Source organism: Perissodus microlepis, chromosome 3 (genome assembly GCF_051167445.1).
Source record: "Perissodus microlepis isolate ML-2025 ecotype Zambia chromosome 3, ASM5116744v1, whole genome shotgun sequence".
Taxonomy (NCBI): Eukaryota; Metazoa; Chordata; class Actinopteri; order Cichliformes; family Cichlidae; genus Perissodus; species Perissodus microlepis.
Genome location: NC_140463.1, coordinates 19,384,803 through 19,406,098, shown reverse-complemented (window position 1 = coordinate 19,406,098; position 21,296 = coordinate 19,384,803). Strand labels below are relative to the sequence as shown.

Here is a 21,296-nt window from a genome sequence, read left to right as displayed (position 1 = left end):
AAAAGGCAAACTGCCTGACTGTGAGAAGTATGCACCGAGAGAGAGAGAGTAAAATCTAGTCAGATGAAGTGAATTAGGATGTTTTTAGAAAAGAAATAGTAAGTGAAGGTTTTAGTGTGTTAATACAGGTGGATTTCTCTCAACCTGGAAACCTGAGTACAGCGGGAAAAGCATAAACAGAATTGGGACGACAGACAGGCCAAGCTTTGGCTCAAAAGTTTACAGCTTGACCTCACTTTGTCCCCATCCTGAAAAGAAGCTTAAAGGACATCTTCTCCTCCAGTTATCGGTTACCACCACTGGAAATTTGCAGGCAAGTTTTTGACTGAATTGTTGTTGGCACCATGTGTCCCTGAATCTCACAAGCAAGCTCTAACTCCTGGCTGAAGACATGAAATGCTGTTATTTAAGGTGGGAAATCAAAATTTGGGAAACAAAATAAAAACACACACACAACCAGAGAAATGCATGAGAAAGACACGTGTTAGAGAAATGCCTCGTTTGAGAAAAAAGTTAAAATAACCCACCTACAAACGCACACACACGCAATGAAGAAACAGCTTACATTCATGAACACGTGAAGATTTTCCAGCAAGGCTAAAGCAGCGAAACTTAACATACACCTGTTGTTAAATGATAAAATTTATCCACTACTAACAAATAAACTCTCTGGGTTGCAGGACAACAACTTAACTTCAAAAAAAGACACTGGTCTGACCAACCAGTGACGACACGAAAAATTTAGTGGGTAAAAGATTAAAATTGTGACATGTTTTCTGCTGATTGATTAATACAAATGATTACTGAATGAAGGAAAATTCCTGTTTGGGCTTTTAAACATGATTTTAAGAATTTTAACATGTACCTGCGTTGTCCTGTCAGCTTGGTGGGTTATGGTGAGAAAAAACAAAAAAAGGGGAGAGAAGGCTGACACAGGGCCTGGCCCGTTGTTTCTCCCCTCTCTGAATAACACAGCCAACACAACATGATTTTCCTGTTCGTCTGTTTTTGTTTTGTTTTGTTTTGTTTTTTCTCTTTATGCTTGATTACAGGCTGCTTTGCCGAGGCTGACCTGGACTCCTGCTCTCCCCTCTACCATCTTTGCTCACTCCTCTACCATCTTTGATGTGACCCTGACCAACTGCTACAGCAGCTGGACCCACAACAACAACCTGAAAATGTCAACAGTGCTGCAGGAAAACGATCTCATGCAGCGGAGACGGAGAGCATTAAATCCAAGGCCCGTTTCACTACATGGGGGAGATTTCCAGACAGCTTCAGCTAACAGAGCTCTGACGAGACGCCCATTAAGCCCAGAGGAAAAGTGAGGCCGAGCAAAAGAATGCTGACCTTAACAACTCTGCATTAAAACTGTGCAGGACAGTGACAGATCAACATGGATGATCGGGCAGCAAAAAGGGCGTGCCAGAGACAGGAGGAGTAACTGAGGTCAGGAGGCACCTCAGAATGGACAAAAGCACAAGAAGAAAATAAGCTGAAGGCACAGGTGTCGGGGCTCGGCCAGGAGATGACCTCTGAGAAGAGCCGGACAGCAGAGCCGCAGAAGGCCGTGGGAGCAAAGCAAGGAAAACATAAATGGACTTCAATCTGACGTGTACGGAAAAGGCTCTGAGGTTTCTGCCCTCAGTAAGAGCTCAAGGCATCAGAGCAGAAACTGAGCATGGCTCAGGAGGAGCTGGCTGATAATCGAACCCATCAGTCAGGCTTAGAGTCCCAGACACAGGACTTAAAATCAGGCCGGAGCTTGCTGGAGCAGGAGCTCGCCAAACCTGACAAGAAGCTCCAACAGCAGGAGCAAGCCCTGAAGGAGCTACAGAAGCAAAAAGGGTCAAGTTAAGGAGGAGCTGGACAAGAAGAAGATGCAGGACACTGGAGAAAAGGACTGCCTCAATTGGGGCCAGAACCAGTATGGACAGAACTTTGAGCAGCAGCACCAATGGATGCAAACGGACTGAAATGGAGGAGGGCAGGACCCCAGGGCACGCCTCAGGCCGTGGTTTACCCAGAACACCAGAACAGGAAAGTGATGAACACAAACACACACAAACACACACAAATACACACATCTACATGCACTGACTCAGAATGAAGAGAAACACACATATGAACACATATGCACTCGTTGATTGAGTGAGAAATGACACACACACACACACACAAATCGAAATGCTGATTCAGTTCACTGAGAAGTGATCCACACACAGACGCTTGTGCAATGAAGAGTGATACACACACGCTGCTGCAATGAAGAATGCTTTACTAACAAATGCTTATGCTGACACGCAAAATGCTGCACACAAACGTCCAAATACAGAATCTGTTACAACAACAAGAAGCCATTGATTGTTTATTGGTTAAATGCATTTCATGTCACCCAGAGGGCATTTGTGTAGATTTAGGGGACAGGGTCTAAGGCAGTTTGGTTATGAAAACAATGTCTGTGCGTGATGTCTGTTTATGGCTCAAGGCCTCGACTGAATTGTTTACTGTGCTTCACACAGCCTGATAAGGAGCAGTGGTACAGAGTGAAAATGATGAATTAACATTGTGAGTTTTATTTCAGAGCGCCACATTTTTTGTGATTGAGATTTAATTGAAGGAGGAACATACTGAAAAAAAAAAAGGGGGCCAGCCCTTGGATTTACGTAAGCATCTCGCGTGTGTTTAACACAATTGCCTCAGGCTTTAAAGCTCTGTACGAAATTCAACAACTCAATTTGTTCTCATTGAGATGACACGATACAATCTAATAAGAGTGGTTAGCTGCTGAACTCACGGAATCCACAACACCGCATAAGATTTGAAACTAAAGGAAAATCACTGGAGTTATAAGAGGCAGACAACGACACACACACCACATGCATGCTATTGCTATTAATTGTGGATTAGCCTGTCAAGGGCAAGAACAAAAGAATTCTGCATCAAATACAGGAAATCATAGCTTTCCTGTATTTCCTACATTGTTGACATGCTGGTTAGTGCTGTTGCTCCACAGTAAGAAGGTCCTGGGTGCAGGTCCACAGTCTGGCTAGTTTGCAGTGGTTTCTCTCTGGGTGTTCTGGTTTCCTGCCACAGTGAAAAGTCATGCAGCTATTAGAGCTAGGTTAATTGATGATTCTAAATTATCCATGAATGTGAGTGTGAATGGCTGTTTGTTTCTATCTGATAGACTGGTCAGCTGTCCGGGGTGTACCCTGCCTGGCAACCTATCACTTCAGGGTTATTTCCCAGCCCTGGTGCAACCAGGAGAAAGATAGGAGGATGGTAGTTGTTATAGACCCATTCAATTTTTATGGTAACCAGGATCTAGACTTTGTTGAACCGCATGCAATATGAAGACAACATGTAGTATTTAAGTGACCAAGTAGAATTTGAATAAAAGTTATTGAATAGTGTTGAAATTAACTGACAGAAGTGTGAAGGATTAAAATATTCCAGGAGCTCAACTTACTCCATCTGAACATGTTTCAATCGTGTTTTATGAACACGAAATGCACAGGTTTACTGAATATGAAAAGGTTATGTTGATTTAACTCAGTTGTTTAAGTTTCTGTCGGAGCAAAACATTTGTGTGCAACCAGTGTCCATTATTGAATCAAGTAAATCCAACATGCTTTTTGTCAGGGCAAAAAGGAGTTACGGTCCCTGTATTCCTACACAATAATTGTCCCGGGAGGGAGAAAAACTTTCTGGTGAATTTTAGTTGATTTTTGGGTTTTGCTTAACACTAGGTTGATTTCATCAGTGAGGTTTGGATTGTTTTCTTTCTCTAAGAGAGAGAAAGATGGTTTTATGCTTGGACATGTTTGCAATGGGCCCCAGTATTTGTTATTATATGAGTATTTTATTGGTTACGTTTGTTTCTGCTTTTGTTACAGTGCACTGAAATAAGAACATCTGAGAGGTGTGATCCACCGGTGGTGATATTTAAGTATTTTGTGAGTTCCTGATTTAACGAATCAGCTCTTTAATCCAGGCCTGAGAGATTGAACTTTAAAGCGCTATAAAATATTCTTACTGGAAACAGTCGCAAAGTGTTTTTCTCCATGATTATAATGGGCTTGGGAGAAATTCACTTAGATGGGACACTGATCACATGAGAAATCCTGAGTCTAAAAGGATTGCAGCGAGTCAATCCAGTCAAAAAAAACAAGGAACTGTTTTCCTTTAAAATGATGACGTCATCTTGCTGATGAGGGAGGCTCGAATAGGTTGCACGTGAGACTCCATTATCAGCAACTTCTGGTATGAATGTGTGTGGATGTATGCATGTGGCTGGACTGTGACGGCCTGACGACTAAAAGTTTTAACTGACTTGATACTGAGACAAAAACGGTGCCGACTTTAGGATTAGTAAATGTCCACAAACAATTCACCCAGCCTGTAAAAGAAGGGTGGATGTTTTGTCTTGCTTTGTTTTGTTTTTACAGGAACAGAGGGATGACAGAGACTAAAGGGGGAGGCTGTAGCTTCACATGAGCGTGAACTGCAGACTGAACCCTTTGGTTGCTAATTTTGAGTTACTGATGTTTGCATTAAGAAAATTGTGTTTTAGTAGCTGTGTTTCGATTAATGTATCACATTATATTGTTGGGAAGGTTAAATGCTAAAGTGAAGAAAAGGTTTGATTTCACTCATGACTGAACATGTTATTATTAACCATAGCAGGCCTCTAAACTGCTGCAAGTGAATTGGAAACAAAATTTGAATGAATTTAGGACACTTCATACTTATAACACAAGTGATTTTAAGCCATAACTTGATTAGGTAAAGCTATTAAGATAATTATGAGCTGCCTTGACACAAAGAAAGTGAAGTCCTTCACCCTGAAAGGATGGAATGATGCTCTGCCTCTGTAGTCAAGTTCAGACATAGGCCTTAAGCAATCATGAGCCACTAATAAGCGTGACAGAATTCACAAATTTAAATAAAGCACATTGGGTGAGCGACCCTGACAAAAGAAAATCTATGAGCACGCAATAAAGTGGATTTGTTAGAGCCCGTTTAACATTTGCCTTTCAGATAAATAAATAAATAAATAAATTGATTTGCATTTACAGACACATACTAAAAAAATCCCATTTGACACTGATAAATCCCTGTTCAAATAGAGTACATGTAAACGAAATAACGAAAACTAGAAGTGAAAGAAAAAAACATTTTCGTTAACGGAAGTAAAAATAAAAACAAAAAAAGGAAAATTAACTAAAACTGTAATGAGCGTTCACAAAACTAACTAAAATTAACTGAATTTATAGCAAAAATGTGTTTAGTTTTCATTGAGGTGTGCGTGTCCTACCATAGTCATGGGTGAAAATGAAGTTTAGTTTCCAGATTTTTTCTTGCTGTGTCTCATTATGCCAGCAGGTGGCAGTACGTTAGTCGAGTCGTCTGTGTTGCTGCTCCGTCCACGTGCAGAATCATGTCAGGAAAAGTCGGGAGAAAGCGCCAGAGTCCAATTTGGGATTACTTTGAATATGACTGTGTTTTGGATAAAGCAAGTGTCATGTAGTGGAAAGAGACAAATTATGAGGGACACTTCTAAGGGGAAAAATCCCACTTTGCAAACCTTAAAGTGCACTTGAAAAGCCCACACAAGAAGGCTGACCTGGCTTACCTTGAAAAGGTAAGGGGGAGCACACTCCCCCTCCTCAGAGAGCTCCCCCCACTCAACCCTCATCACCAGAAAACAGAAGCTAACCCCATGCAAGGCAGCGTGATGCATCCCGAGACAACAGGACTGGGACATCTACATAACTGTGTGAGTCAATTGCCTTCAAAAAAGTTTATCAATTCACTTGAACCAAAATTGCAAACACCCGGTGCTGCAAGAGTTAATAGTCTCAATACCCAAGGATAAGCAGAAGAGCATGACTGATATGATGAAACTGGGATTTTGTTACACTTAATTATTGCAAACACAACTAAAACTATAACTGAAACTGATCAAAACTAAACTAGCAAACAATTGGTAAAGACTAATTACAACTGACATAAAATTGAAAATCTGAAGTCGAAACTAAATAAAAATAAAAACTAATGAAAATTGCAAATCTATTAACACCCTGGTCCAGACTAAGATGGCGTTGGACATCTTCAGGGCGGAAAAGGGTTGGTGTGACCAAGGTGTGGTTTGGCTTGTTGTATGTATATTTCGAGATGATATGGCTCTGGATGGACCAGTTACCAGGGCATGGAAGGAGGACTGACTTATTAAATGAGGAGAAGGAATTTTCTGGGATTGAAGATCCTCTGGGTGAGTGGTTGACTAAAAGCATGCATAAAATAAAAGCTATTTTTCGTTATTGCTTGGTTATAGATTGATAATTGGCCACATTTACAGCTGTATTGACTTGTTGTGGACGTAGTCTACTTCATGTTTAAGCACTCTAATTAACAGATTGACAATAGAGACATTAAAGGAAGAATATGCAGCACCACCCTGTCAGACGCCAGTGACGATGGGGCTCAGTGATGAATCAGGTGAGCTGGATTCATGGCTGAATCAAAACATAGGTTCCCCTGCTGTGGTCAGTAAGGGAAAAACAGGGGGAAATGAAATTCAAAAGAGGCATGGATAAATGTTTATGTGTGAAGTTTGTAAACGGGATAAAAGGGGGTGTTTTACTGTTGTTTTAGCATCAGCATTATTATTGCATCAGAATCATATAACAAGCATTGCATTAATGATTTATTGAAGCTTTTGACATTATACTAACATTTGTATTACAGTGATTGTTATAACCTCAGGTTAAACTTCTATTTACAGGGGTCAGGATAATGATATGATCTTTCATTGCAGGTGTAACTATGATCACTTTTATACATATTGCAGTTTGTTGCTCATTATAGAGTTGTGCTCAAGTTAATAAGGGTTAAAAGCTACAGTCAGCGCGATGTCTGGCTGATCTATGGACTGGAGTGACTTTGAGCATAGAAGGCCGCACACGCTTACACAACACAAATATCATGCTTTTCTTGGCTCTGGGCGGAGCCGACTGGAGCAACGAGACTGGATAGGAGAAAGTCTGATACTTTCTGAGAGATGAGATGAGGTCACTAACCTGTTCTTTTAATTTTCTAGCTCCGTTGATTTGACACATGGGAATGTGTCAAAAAAGGGGGGGAAGTTGGGTTTTAACATCAATCAAGGGTTAGATGAGCATTTTTATGACTTCATTTGTGTTTTAATAACTTAGGTATGGTAAAGCTTGGGCTAATAGTGACCCAAAAGGTTTCCAGACTTTTTTAGAGAACCAGTGAGAAGCATGAATCATTTTTCCATGTTTAAGCATTAATCATTGAAATAACTGAATAGCGTTTAGAAGATAAAATGCCTGTGTTCACGAGAAGCTGAGTACCACATTGGAGAGGAAACTGTGGGACAGTAGGCGGAAGGAAACACATGAGTGGTTTTAATAATTTTCTTACACACCTTGCAAATGTGCTTATAAGGAGTTGGCACTTGGTCTTTTGAAGGTCATAAGCTTCGTCCGGCGTGATGGTCCGGACTGATATATTGCAGGTATTGACTTTGAGTGCAGAGGGCTAAATGCAAACACGCTTACACACACATAGGATATGATTAGAATAAGTCCCTGGGACATTCTGAATATTCTAAACCAATTCTGAATCACCAGAAGGTCAGTAGATAACAACAGTAGATTATTAGGGCTAGGCAGAGAGGTGTTTTGGTTTTCTGTCTCTTACAGAGGAAGGAACAGACACCAGACGAGGTCACAGATATACGAGGATCCTTCGCAGCAGAGGCAGACTCAGTGACTGCCGAGACGCCAACTGGGTCCAAGTGTCATGGCGTTTGGGCTCTGATTAGTCACCTCAAAAGGATGGATCCCATAAACACAGCAATAACCATGAATGGGTTGGCGGAGATCCAGGAACACCAGACCAACGAGGTTCGAGAGGCTCTTGGGCAAAAGGGGGACACGTTCCTGTTCCTTTTTCTGGGGAATACACGGGATACACAGGACCCGAGGATACACAGATTGTTGTTTGACATCGGGGCAGAATAATCCCCTGATCTGTGCAACGACTGAAGGGTTGTCTAACCCCTGAGGTTGAAGGAAGAAGAGCAGTGAATCACCCAACTGGAAGACACTGGTGGCTGCAGCAATAAAATAAAGGCTAAAAGCTCCTCGGACAGAGGTTCTAGTCTGAGTACGTTTGAAGGGTATAAGGTAGCACCAAAATAAAGCTGTGGGAGAACTGGGGAGTGTCATCTGTACCTGCTATTGTTGGAATAGTAATTGTTGTTGCACCTGGACTGCGCAAACACAGAGGTGATCTCACATATGGTTCGCCCAACAGGGGGACAAAGGGCCTCAGGCGTAAGAAGAAATGAACCCGGCCACACTGGATTACAGGGGATAGGTGTGCTCTTTATTCTAAAGAGCTCATCAGGGGGAGTGTCGGATTAAAATATTATTTTATGCCATGTTAGACCCTTAATTAAAGATGGTGAATTATTATGTAGTTTTAGTTTGCATTATTCTCCTGAATTAGAAGAAGGTGATAACTATTGCATTTGTTAAACTGAGTTGCATTACATTAGACTGCTGATTTATTGTGAATGAATTATATTGTTTTATGATGCATTATACTGCTGAGTTATGAGAAATACTGTTTGCAGAAAGTCATCGCCTTATTTGTCTGATTAGAAGAGAACAGAACATACTGGAGTTTTCTGCCCCATCTCAGCAGGAGCAGATAAACAGGGAGCCAAGGTTGTAGCTTAGACACTGTGTGAGAGAAAGAATGTGAATGTTTAGGCTTTTATGATTAGGTGGGGGCCACTAGAGGCTATAAGAGTTTGATCAATGCTCCACCATTTTGAGATCTGATGCTGTCTGCGTACGGTGTCCATCTCCCACGCGTGTGATCATTAAAATCATCGTTTGACTCAACCCGGCCGGACCAGTGTTGTTATTGTGGTTTTTCCTCTTGTATCCATCCCCAATATTTGAATCCGTACAGTTTAAATACCCACAGGACTTTTAGTGCTGAGGAAAGAGGAACTGTATTTTTAAATTTGTTGCATTATACACATTTTAATCATGCTTAGACTGATGGATGAAATCTTTGGAACATATAATTTAGACATTTTAGACGTTGTTGGTTAGACTTTGTGATGATGAGAGCTGCAGGCTCTAAATATTTTGTGTTTAGGAGTCTTTAATTTTTTACATTGCATAACTATGTTTGTGTCTCTCTCTTGTTATGCAAATTAAGTAACATTTCACTACAATTAGTTCCTGGAGAAAAGCAATATCACCACTGTGTGCCCAGTTTTCACAACAACTGATCTGGATGGTTCTGGATCCATTTATTAGTCTGTGTTGATCCAAATGTAGCTTCTAGTACTGCTGATACAAGAAGAGCAGCTTATGGCTAACTGGACGCTGTGGAGACGTCTCTCTTCAGTGAATAATCAATAAAAACAGTCTGACTTATAGATGACCTCCAGTCTGTGTTTCTTGACTGAACAGAAACAGTTTTACAATCTGAGATTTGGTTTTTATTCTGTGTTAAAACAGACTCATGAAATGTAACAGAAACGGAAAAGTGAAAACAAAAGAATCAAGATGAAAACAGTTGGATTTTTTCTTCTTGACTTCTTGGAGATTCTGTCAGTGTATGTTTGCTTCTCCCGTGTATATATGTGTGTAGCATACACACTAAGTGTTATTAAAGTTTGTTAATTAACAAACTTGATTTATTTAATTTACAAACTTATATAGAGTAAGTTGCAATTCTGTTAAAGCGGTTTAATCCTATAGTTTCAGTAGAGCTTGTTTTGGTTGAGTAGATTTATCAGATGTACTTAAAATTTCTTGTTCAAATTAAAAGTATCAGACATTTTATATTTCACTAACCCAGTTGTGTGGAACCAGTTGACATAACTGGGTGGAGTAAATACAACATTTTATTTCTTAGAGTGCATTTAAAAGTGACTGTTTGGATTCATTTAACATAAATAATTAAAATCTGTAAATAAATGCAAAATGCATCTTTGAAAATGAGAGTAGGATAAAAAAAAATAATCTGAAAAGGTGAGGATTGAAGAAAGAGGAAAGCACACAGGAGTATTTTAATCTGTTTGATTGGGTCCAGTGAGCTCACAGCGCCAGTTTTCTTCTCTGCTGTCAGTGTCTGTTTGGAGCCGAGTTACTAAAGAGGTCTTTTATTTGAGCCAGTTTAAATGGTTTAAATTTGAAATATCTGTTTGTCTCCTCACTGACGGGACCTAAAATACAACTCAGCTGACAAGAAAACACAAAAGAGCACCACCTGGTGGCCAGAGGTGGAAACACAAATGAAAGCAAAGCACACATACACAGCTCCTTCAAGTTTGGTGAAGTGTGCAGCTCTCTGAACACATGAGGCAGAGTTCATGTCACAGCCACTGCTGCAGCAGCAACAAAGTGAGCCACAAAAGACAAGAGCTGTTACTCAATATCAAATACTCCAAGTTTGTTCTTCCTTAGTTGCTAATTCAAACTTGGCAAATTAACTTAAGCGCCCACACTTCTTAGCATGGGAGGACACACACACACTTTCACTGTGATTAATATATAAAAGTCAACCAATGTGTGACTTAAAAACATGAGCTTTACATTTCCAGTTTATCAAATTCCACTTAGCAGTCCTTCCCTTTAAATCCTCTCCTGTCCTCTTTGTTATCTTTTTCCTTCTCTGAGCGAAGTTAGCTCTTTCTTTTCTCTCCCTGTGAAATACAGCAGCTTCACCAGTTTGTGTATTTGCTGATGTTTGTTGAGATTATAGAAATGTTGCATTTGAAATTACCTGACAGTTAAAACAGTTACTCCCTTTCTGTTGGCTCCTCTTCGGTGGCGCATGCTGCTGAAGTACCACAACTGATGGACACCTGCAGTCGTTCCAGTGTGTTGTGACAAAAAACCCCTCAAAAAAACAAAAAACACGGCCCCACGTTTAACCCCTGACTTTGGCACACATCTCCTTTCATGCAACATCTCCTGCTAATTACTAAATGAACAGGACTGCCTTTCATGTGTTTCCGTTTAGGCTCAAATCTGTGATGTTTGGAGGAAGTGACAAAATAAAAACTCTCCTGAAATGTGTTAAAACAAAAGTAAAAAGCCTGTTTTGAAAATGTGAGGAGTAGAAAGTGCAGATATTTGTTTAAATATGTAGGGAGTAAAATAAACAGTACAGAAGAAAAACAAATCCAGTACAGATACCTGAAAACTGTACAGTACAGTATTTGTACTTTGTTACTTCCCACCTCTGCAATGAAGTACATCAGTGTACATGTATGCATCTGAATAACAGGAACAAAATGAAGCACAGTGAAGCAAATTATATGGAGGTGATCATGAAATCTCAGCTATAGGTCCAAAAATATCCAAATTCATTTTTACTTGTTAGATTTTGGTCTTTAATAATGCAGAGTAGGTTTGGTCCTGCTGCTTTTGGACTCTTTGTGTTTGGAGGTTGGATCCCAGTTCTCATGTGTTACAGAGAAATGAAAATGAAAAAACAAAAGACTTAAAACTTAAGATGCAAAACAGATTTTCAATAACCTCATGCAGCATCACAGTTTAATGCAAATTGAATATTAAAAATAAGAAGCACAAAGTTTATTCGAGAGAAACAAACACACACAAAAATGTAACATTATAAATATAATAAGAAGTTCAACAGATTTGCTTCAGAGCAGCTTACATGTGCTGCAGTGTCAGGAAACAGGACTAAATGTGCTTTCACACTTTTAGATATGACATCATGAAATTATGATGCTGTGGAATAACCTCAGAAAGGACCATAAAATATGTTGTATGGTTTTATATCTACATAATTATAGAAAATATTTCTGTCTGGTATAAAAATTGTTCACTTTGTCTTCACCTCCCACTGCTGGTAAAGACTACAAGGATAGTATTGAAGAAACCGTAATAACAGGTAACATCACCTGTTTTCAATAAAATTTCACTGAGAAAGTCTCACTGACACACACTCACACTCACTAAAACCTGCAACAACAGACAGAAAACAAGTGACACAAACTCACCTCCATGTTTGTGTCATTTTCTCTGGTGTTCAGTCCAAAGTTCCTCCTTGTCTTACTAATGTAGCAGAGCATGAGGAAAACAGCCATCAGCAAAACACCATCCAAGGACGCACGCACAACCAGAAGCCAGGAGGAGTCAGGACCATGTGTAGAGACTCCTGCAGTGACACTTTCACTCTGTGTTGCTGCTGTCTGCTCAGTGGAAGGAGGAGGGTTTGAATCTGTGAACAACAAACACAAAAAATATAAATACTAAATCAATAGCGATACAGACAAATCCAGTAAAACTAATCATATTATCATACAGGTAAATACAAACATGTATGAAGCACTAAATGCAGCATTAACATGAAGCTTGTGCAAGTTCAATAGGGAAGATCTGTAATCACTCAGCTGCCTGCTTTCCTGTTCTTTACATCATTATTACTTTTTCAGATAAACCACAAAGTCACGTTCAGTGTCAGTCTCATCAGATCAGCTGATGGATAAGCTGATACTCTTTTACACATTAGACTGGGAAATCTCACATAAAGCGCACTACATATGTTTTCACCTGCATGAGTAGAAACACTCAGCTTTAGTGAAAGATGATGATGATGATGTTTTGCCTTCAATTTTAGCTCCACCATCACAAGTTTAAAAAAACGATTCAAAGTGGCGCTCACATGTCTTAAACACACATAACCTTAGATTTCAAATAGTTAAAAAACTTTTAATAATATAAAAAATGATGTTTTGTATATAATATGTGCACTGATTAAAAATTATCACTGCACATTATGACTGTGAAACTTACTATATTTAAATATCTGTATGTTTTTTAAAGCTTCATAAGAAATATGGTTTATATTTGTGAATGAACAGAGCAATAAATTTATCAGCACAACAGGAAATTAATACTCTGAGATCGGACATCCAGACTTCAACAATTTGTCCTTTATTTGATGTTAGAAAGGTATAATGATGTCTCAACCAATCAGCTGATCTCTGGCAGCAACAACAATCTCACCTCAAAGTCACCAAAAGTTAAAAGTTTATTTTACTATTTTGAAAAGAAACTTGCCATCAATGACAAGAACATATTCATTCACACATGAATCTGGAGTCAGAGGGTTTCCATAACCACAGATGTACTTTCCTGTGTCTGACTTGGACGACTGTGTGATGGTTGCATACAGTCCGTACACAGATCCTGGTCTGTGTTCAATGCTGTATCTGCCACTCTCAGATTTGTTATTAGTTGTGTCAATGAGGATCTCCTTCATTCTTACAGTCATTCTTACAAAAGAACTTCCTGTGTCCATATGTGTTGTTGGAACATGCCAATGTGATCTTTTCTCCCTCAGTTTGTGTGCGATAAAAACCAACGTTTTTATCCAGATCTGTGGAATAGAAGAACATTAATTAGTCTGAACTGAACCAGTTTGTGGGGGAGGTGTGGTCCCTGGCTCAGCTGCAGGGGAGGAGTGGGGCAGGGAGCTCAAGGGGGCAGTGCCAAGGAGGCTGGAGGGACAGGTGGTGGTCATTTAACCATTGAGGTTTCTCCCTATATATATATAGTGAAGGCGGAGACCTGAGAGAGAGAGTTTGTGTGCTTATGACTTATGTGCCGAAACGTAAAGCCACATGTGTGGCACTTCAATAAACACCCCACAAGCATAAAACATACAACATACAAGTGTGTTGGGTCATTTTTTACACTGTTATATTATGATTATATTTCATGGATCAAATGAGCACAGTTATCATTTCATAATAAATCTGAAAAATCTGAAAAACACATTCTTACCTGATCCTCTGAGAATCAAAACTTGTTGTTGCACCATATTTAATGAAGCCATGCAAAATGTAACCTTCATACTATAAACTTGAAGAACAGAGTTATAGACCCTTGAAGTTCACCAGTGTGACTGCAAATGTTTTTTGTTTTTTTTTGTTTCACTTGTCTTATTTTTTGAGGCATTTCTCAGGACTCACAGCTAGAAGATGAGCCTGTATATAAAAAAGGTGACTAACTTCTTTTTAGCATGATGACACTCTTGGAAGATCATCAACTTTTTAGGTCAAACATTTCTTCTGTTTCTCTCCATCATAGGAATTAAATTAGTAGATTTTATCTATTTAAATCATGATATAAACCATGATACTGATGCTCAAAATCAGTTATAGAGAAAAGAAAATGTGAACAAAAGCAAGATTTTGCTTTAGACTTTGATAGTTGGAGGTGGTGTAAAACTCAGTTTTAGCAGAGTCTAAATTTGAATCAATAAATCATTGAATATTATTGTAGGCTTTACACTGAGGTGCTAAAACGTTATCTTAGTACAGTTGTCACATGCCATATAACATGGACACTTAAGTGGAATAACAGGTAAAACGTGCTTGTATTTATTGATTGAATAGGTTGATCTAAAAGTGGTCCACATCACTAAATTAGACCTGGGGGGTCTCCACATTTTCAATTTCACTCACCTTTACTAAAAACTCACCATTTGAAACTCTGACCTGAGAGAGTGGTATGGTTGTGGATTGCAGGCTGGCTACAGGTAAGTCAGCAGGGGGGTGAGCATTCACTGCAGTGTCGAATCTGTTGAAAACACATTCAGGTATCTGGCTCTGTCCTCACTGCCTCCAGCTCCTCTGTTGTTGGATGGCTTGAATCCAGTGGTTGTCTTCATGCCACAACTCTCTCATGCTGATCTTGGCCTTCAGTAACACCTGAACCATTCTAGCCTCCTCTCTATCGCCCGCTCTGAACGCCCTCTTCTTGTTATTGAGGAGAGCTTTGATGTCCTTAGTCACCCACGGCTTGTTATTTGGGTAACAAATAATGTCCGTGCTGGGACAATGGAGCTGGTGCAGAAGGTTATGTAGTGAGTGACACACTCAGTAAGCCCACTGGTGTCCTCACCGTGAGGCTCACAGAGTGTCTCCCAGTCTGTCACCTCAAAACAACCCTGTAGTTCCACTAAAGCCTCCTCCGACCACCTACAACTATACTTCTAGTGGTCACAGCTTCCCTCTTCACAATAGGCACATAGCAGGGGGTGAAACAGGGGTTTATATAAAAGCTAAAATACTAAAGCTACAACCTTTAATATAAAGCTGCTGCTGAGCAAACATGGCTTATACTCCTACTCTTTCTGTTAACTAGACATAAAAACAGTTAAGGTCACCCTCTGATGTATTTACCACCCCGTCGTAGATCAATCACAGTATCCTGAACTCTCATTGGTAGACGCTTGAATTGTTGTCGTGAAGTTCAGCCTGGATATCTTAAAAAGAAGGAAACTGAACTTCTTTTCAGGCACTTAGACTAACATGACCTGGACCCTTTTAGCGCCCTCTGTAGTTGAACTGTGGAAGTGAAACAGAGCCACAGCCTGCACACACACAGTTTAACACATCAGTAACTGCACAACATGCAGAGCAGGAGTGAACATGCTGCAACACTTCAAACTGATCATAACTGTGTCAATAAAACCATGAATGCTGCCAAACTGCTCAGTGTATGACTCAGACTGATAGCTGCTCCCTTCTCTCTGACACACTGTTGAGTATTTCATATATTTAACTACTTTAACAACTCTGACCTTTGACCTATTCTGGTATTAGTTACAGTTGTTATGGCGATCCTTGGTGACCTGGTTTGACCTCTGATGTTAAAAACAGTATGAGGCTGTGAGCAGGTTAAGAGGCTCATATCTGTGTTGTTTCCTTCATTGATGTAGAGGTGTGTGTGTGTGTGTGTGTGTGTGTGTGTGTGTGTGTGTGTGTGTGTGTGTGTATGTGTGTGTGTGTGTGTGTGTGTGTGTGTGTGTGTGTGTGCAGCAGACAGTGAGCAAGAAGACGATGCAGAGGATGATGAAGGTGAAGAGAGCAAAGAAAATGAATGTCACCCTGAGGGTGGTGGGAAGGATGAGGAGAGGACAGATTTCTTACATTTCAATTCTTTACATTTTTTGTCCTTCGTGCTTTTGAACCATCAAACTGTAGGTCAGGAAAGCTGATTCTTTTTGTCTGTTTCTGATAATAAAACATGTTTCTGGGGACGTCGTGTTCAGCTGTCTTTATCATGCAGTATAGTAAACATGTTTCAGTGTGAATGTTACAAAGATGAGATTTTACTGTGAAGCTTTTTTATACCAGGGGAATCATAAATACTTCAGTGATGTAAATAATGCTCTCAGAAGCTGGAAACTCCAAGCAAAACTCACTGAACCATAAATAACTGTAGATTACAATATGATGAGAAATGAGGGCTGAAATGTGAGGAGGTTTCAGACGGTGCAGACTTATGGACGTGTCATAGATTTGTATTAAATGTGGTTTGTGAAAAGTTCATTACTGCTTTGTAGATTTGCCCTCATTAACATACTGTCTGACCTGCTGACTTACACAGGTCAGCTTCACTGTTTGATTCTGACAGCTGAGCTGACACAGGCTCTGTGATCTGCTGTAGTTTGTTAGAAATACTTTGACTCACAGAAAAAGCTGCTCAGCTCTTGTTCTGGACACATTTGGGAGAGAACCTGCCTCTGTGTGTAACAGCGCCCCCTGCTGCTCTTGATGACAAATGTGCAGATGCTGATTCTTGCTGTGACTGTTGATCCAACTGGAAGTTCTGTGGTTACAGGTCCAGCTTCCTCCTGTGAAACCTGTACTAGTGAGCTGCTGTTACAGACCACCAAGTTCTAATATCCAGTATCTCCAGGTCACATGTACAAAGCTGCAGTCAGCCACTGGAGACCTTAATATTGACTGGTTCTCACATACCTGTATTTAGCCACGTCCCTGCTCAAGACGATTTTGTGTGATCAACTCGACCGTAATAACAGAAAAAAACTTTTAAAGAAGGATCAGAGTTTCTTTTTATTCCTGTCAAACATTTATCACATTTTTGTGGAGCTGAATGTGTTTGAAAAACCTTTAATTTGTTTACTGCCTCATATACCAACTACTACACCTGCTGCACCCTCTCACCTCTGATGGTGTTTGAGGGAGAGAAACAATTGAAATGAACATAAACTTAAATGCAACATAAGCATCATGTCAGTGGCTGCCTTATCTGTATGTTTAGGATCATTTTCCTCCTGCATTGACTGAAACTGAAGGACTGTTTGTTAACTTCAGTGAGAACTCTGACATTTCTAAACTGAAGTTTATTTATATAGAAGAAAGTGTTAACAAGCTTAAAAGTTGATGTGAGCAGTAAATAAAAAGGGTTAAACACACAGTATCGCTCTCAAACTGCTCCTCTTCCTGGAGTGAAGCACAGCCTGATAACCCTCCCTCTTCTTCCTGCTCTTAAACACAGCACCTCCTCTCTGTCCACGTGTTTCCTCGTTCCCTCCCCTTCAGATCTGCACTTTGAAGATGGGTGTAACCAACATGTGGTGACGTGTAAGAGCTGACAGGCTCCATTCACTGCAGAAACATGTTGTTGTGATCAGAGCTCAGACTAGTTTCAGTTATAAGGAAGAGAAACTCACACAGTCACTGACACTGAGAGGAGAAATGGCACAGAAAGGAGTTCAGCTGGACCGAGAAACCTTCTCTTGTTCCATCTGTTTGGATCTACTGAAGGATCCGGTGACTACAGCCTGTGGACACAGCTACTGCAGGAACTGTATTAAAGGTTTCTGGGATGAAGAGGACAGGAAGGGAATCCACAGCTGCCCTCAGTGCAGGAAGACTTTCACACCGAGGCCTGTCCTGGAGAAAAACACCATGTTAGCAGCTTTAGTGGAGCAGCTGAAGAAGACTGGACTCCAAGCTGCTCCAGCTGATCACTGCTATGCTGGACCTGAAGATGTGGCCTGTGATGTCTGCACTGGGAGGAAGCTGAAAGCCATCAAGTCCTGTTTATTCTGTCTGGCCTCTTACTGTGAGAAACACCTCCAACCTCACTATGATGTAGTTCAGTTTAAGAAACACAAGCTGGTGGCCCCCTCCAAGAAGCTCCAGGAGAACATCTGCTCTCGTCATGATGAGGTGATGAAGATTTTCTGTCGTACTGATCAGCAGAGTATCTGTTATCTCTGCACAATGGATGAACATAAAGGCCATGAAACAGTCCCAGCTGCAGCAGAAAGGACTGAGAAGCAGAAGGAGCTCGAGGTGAGACGACTAAACATCCAGCAGAGAATCCAGGAGCGAGAGAAAGATGTGAAGCTGCTTCAACAGGAGGTGGAGGCCATCAATGGCTCTGCTGATAAAGCAGTGGAGGACAGTGAGAAGATGTTCACTGAGCTGATCCGTCTCATCCAGAAAAGAAGCTCTGATGTGAAGCAGCAGGTCAGATCCCAGCAGGAAACTGAAGTGAGTCGAGTCAAAGAGCTTCAGGAGAAGCTGGAGCAGGAGATCGCTGAGCTGAAGAGGAAAGACGGCGAGCTGGAGCAGCTCTCACACACAGAGGATCACAACCAGTTTCTACACAACTACCCCTCACTGTCAGCACTCAGTGAGTCTACACACTCATCCAGCATCAATATTTGTCCTCTGAGCTACTTTGAGGATGTGACAGCAGCTGTGTCAGAGACCAGAGATAAACTACAGGACATTCTGAGAGAGGAATGGACAAACATCTCACTGACAGTCACTGAAGTGGATGTTTTACTGTCACCACCAGAGCCAAAGACCAGAGCTGGATTCTTAAAATATTCACATGAAATCACACTGGATCCAAACACAGCAAACAAGTATCTGTTATTATCTGAGGGGAACAGAAAAGTAACATTAATGAAACAACAACAGTCTTATTCTGATCATCCAGACAGATTCACTGACTATTATCAGGTCCTGAGTAGAGAGAGTCTGACTGGACGTTGTTACTGGGAGGTGGAGTGGAGAGGGGAAGGAGTTCGTGTAGCAGTCGCATACAAGAATATCAGCAGAGCAGGGAGTGGCAATGAATGTTTATTTGGAAACAATAACAAATCTTGGGCATTACGTTGTGACACTAACAGTTATAAATTTCGACACAACGATGTTCAAACTGTCCTCTCAGGTCCTCGGTCCTCCAGAGTAGGAGTGTACCTGGATCACAGAGCAGGTATTCTGTCTTTCTACAGCGTCTCTGAAACCATGACTCTCCTCCACAGAGTCCAGACCACATTCACTCAGCCGCTCTATGCTGGACTTTGGCTTTATGGAGATGGAGCCACTGCAGAGTTGATTAAAGTCAAACAGAGAAGACAGGTTCATGTTGATCCCTGACCATTATATGTACTTGTGTAGTTTCTAAATGAGGCTTTACATTTTAGAAGCTGAGAAGTTCAGTGGTCCATTGATGTGTGAAAATAATATTGCACTGATTCAAACTGTACTTACATTTATATACCTTACATCAATATAAATCTGAATTTGTTCTTATGGCTGATAATCATGTGAGTTTAAATGATACTACTCTTCATATTCAGCATGTTTGAAATCTGTCATCAGTCTGGTTAGTGGTTTTATTCTGTAGTTGCTGTAGTGGGTTGTCAAATGCAACAATATATTGGAGCTGCAGTGATTCATCAGTTAGTCAATGATTAGAGAATTGATTGTTTTATCATTATTTTAGTCACATTTAAAGCTGGTTCCAGTTTCTGAAATGTGAAGATTGTTGAATTTCTTGATCATATATGACTGTAAACTTAATGTCTTTGAGGTTTAAACTTTTAAAATGTAACAAAAATTTAATACTTAATGTTTGACATTTAATATCATTTTTCAGATTTAAGTTTGATCACACTTGATCATTTATACATTTAAATACAGACACTAAATGATACAGGCCTGTATATTGTGGACGATAGACATGTGTCTTTGCCCTGAGCTGTGTCTGGCAGGCAGAGCGTCTCCACAAATCTGAAGCTTCTGATTTGGAGAAAATGAGCTGAGGGAGACACCTGGTGGACAAACACAGACATGACAGGAAGAAAGACTAAAGTGCAGAGTGGAGACAAACAGCTGGAAATACTTGTTGGAAAGGATTGTCATGCTTCAGAAAAACACACAGCACACACTCTAACAGTCCTTTATTTGCACTGAAGGAGACACGAGAAGAAACCAAATCACACAATAATGAAGTGAACACATTTATAGTCAGTGTTCAAGATGATGGATAGAAATGAAAATCATGGAGCATTTATACATTTTTACGTCTGTGTCACAGAAACTGTTCAGCTATTCTCTGTTTATTAGTCTATTTATCAGGAACCTCTGTTGATTTTAGCTGTAAAGGATTTTTCTTCTATCACTGAACCTTTTAAGGGTTTTCTCATAGTAGTTTTGGGGAGTTTTTAATTAGATTTACAGCTTCAGAATAACTTTGTGATGTCAGATTAGAAAGTCTGTGTCCAACCCTGGTGTTTGATCAGATGTTTGATCCCTGCAGGGTTGGATTTTTTTATATGAATGCTGAATTTGTTGTATTTGATTTGAGTTAGATTTTTACTGATGGATGATTCATTGTAAAAAGTGGATCTACCAACAGTTTATTTCTTTGTTATTGTGATTAAAATGTCAAACAAATATATTTTCCACTTTTTGTGTGACAGAGGCAGGAATTTCTCTGTCCTGCATGTGGAGAAATCTGCTGTTAGATCAGAACATTAACAGGTTTCAGGTTGTATTCAAACACATATTACTGTGTATCATGTGTCAGCAGGCATGTGTTAACAGGGACTATAAGACACTTTAGTGGCTTTAATGCATATTTATATGTTTAACACAGTCAGGTGCACAGGTTCTTTATACTAAAAAGAGGGAGGAGATGTGCTTCCAAGATTTGTTATCCAGACAGGAAAAGCAACTTCACATTCAGCCATACAGGGAAGAGGAGTTCAGGACTGAGGCTTACCAGCAGGTGAGAATGGTCAACACAAGGGGAAGGCGGATCAAACAAATAAATAAATAAATAAATAAAAAATAGATCAACAGTAGCACTGTTTCGTCTTCTGTGGACTCTGTATCTCCTGAATCAGATAACTCCGCTACTGTGTGTTTGAACTCTAAAGACATTATTCAGAGTGACACCTCGGTGTCAAGTTGAAACTGTCTTTGGCACCATTAACCTACTTTGCCCAGTGACTGTTACTGCTCCTGAGCTCCGCTCTCCACTTCCAGTTCCTGTTCCCAGGGCAGCTCGGGCCCAGCTTTCCATTGCACCCTTACCGGTTCCTCGGGTGGGGGTGGCTGAGGTCCAGCTGGTCCCTGC

General features: G+C 40.3%; 1 protein-coding gene and 1 pseudogene across 2 annotated transcripts; one reads left to right on the top strand and one right to left on the bottom strand.

The window, feature by feature from the left end:
- Positions 1 to 13,125: 13,125 nt before the first annotated feature.
- Positions 13,126 to 21,296, bottom strand: part of LOC146390380 (polymeric immunoglobulin receptor-like) — a 45,235-nt pseudogene continuing 37,064 nt past the window's right edge.
- On the top strand, positions 17,245 to 20,985 carry LOC146390383 (E3 ubiquitin/ISG15 ligase TRIM25-like). Of its 2 annotated transcripts, XM_084923455.1 has the most exons (2): positions 17,246 to 18,412; positions 19,117 to 19,261. In XM_084923455.1, the coding sequence occupies exons 1-2, from the start codon at positions 17,609 to 17,611 to the stop codon at positions 19,171 to 19,173; spliced, it is 861 nt and encodes a 286-aa protein (XP_084779581.1). In that variant the 5' UTR covers positions 17,246 to 17,608; the 3' UTR covers positions 19,174 to 19,261. The 2 variants fall into 2 exon arrangements, with proteins under 2 accessions (XP_084779580.1, XP_084779581.1); XM_084923454.1 differs by having other exon boundaries at positions 17,245 to 20,985.

Excerpts from the sequence above, each read along its gene's own strand:
- LOC146390383 (XM_084923454.1), top strand. The coding sequence starts at position 17,609 with ATGGCACAGAAAGGAGTTCAGCTGGACCGAGAAACCTTCTCTTGTTCC.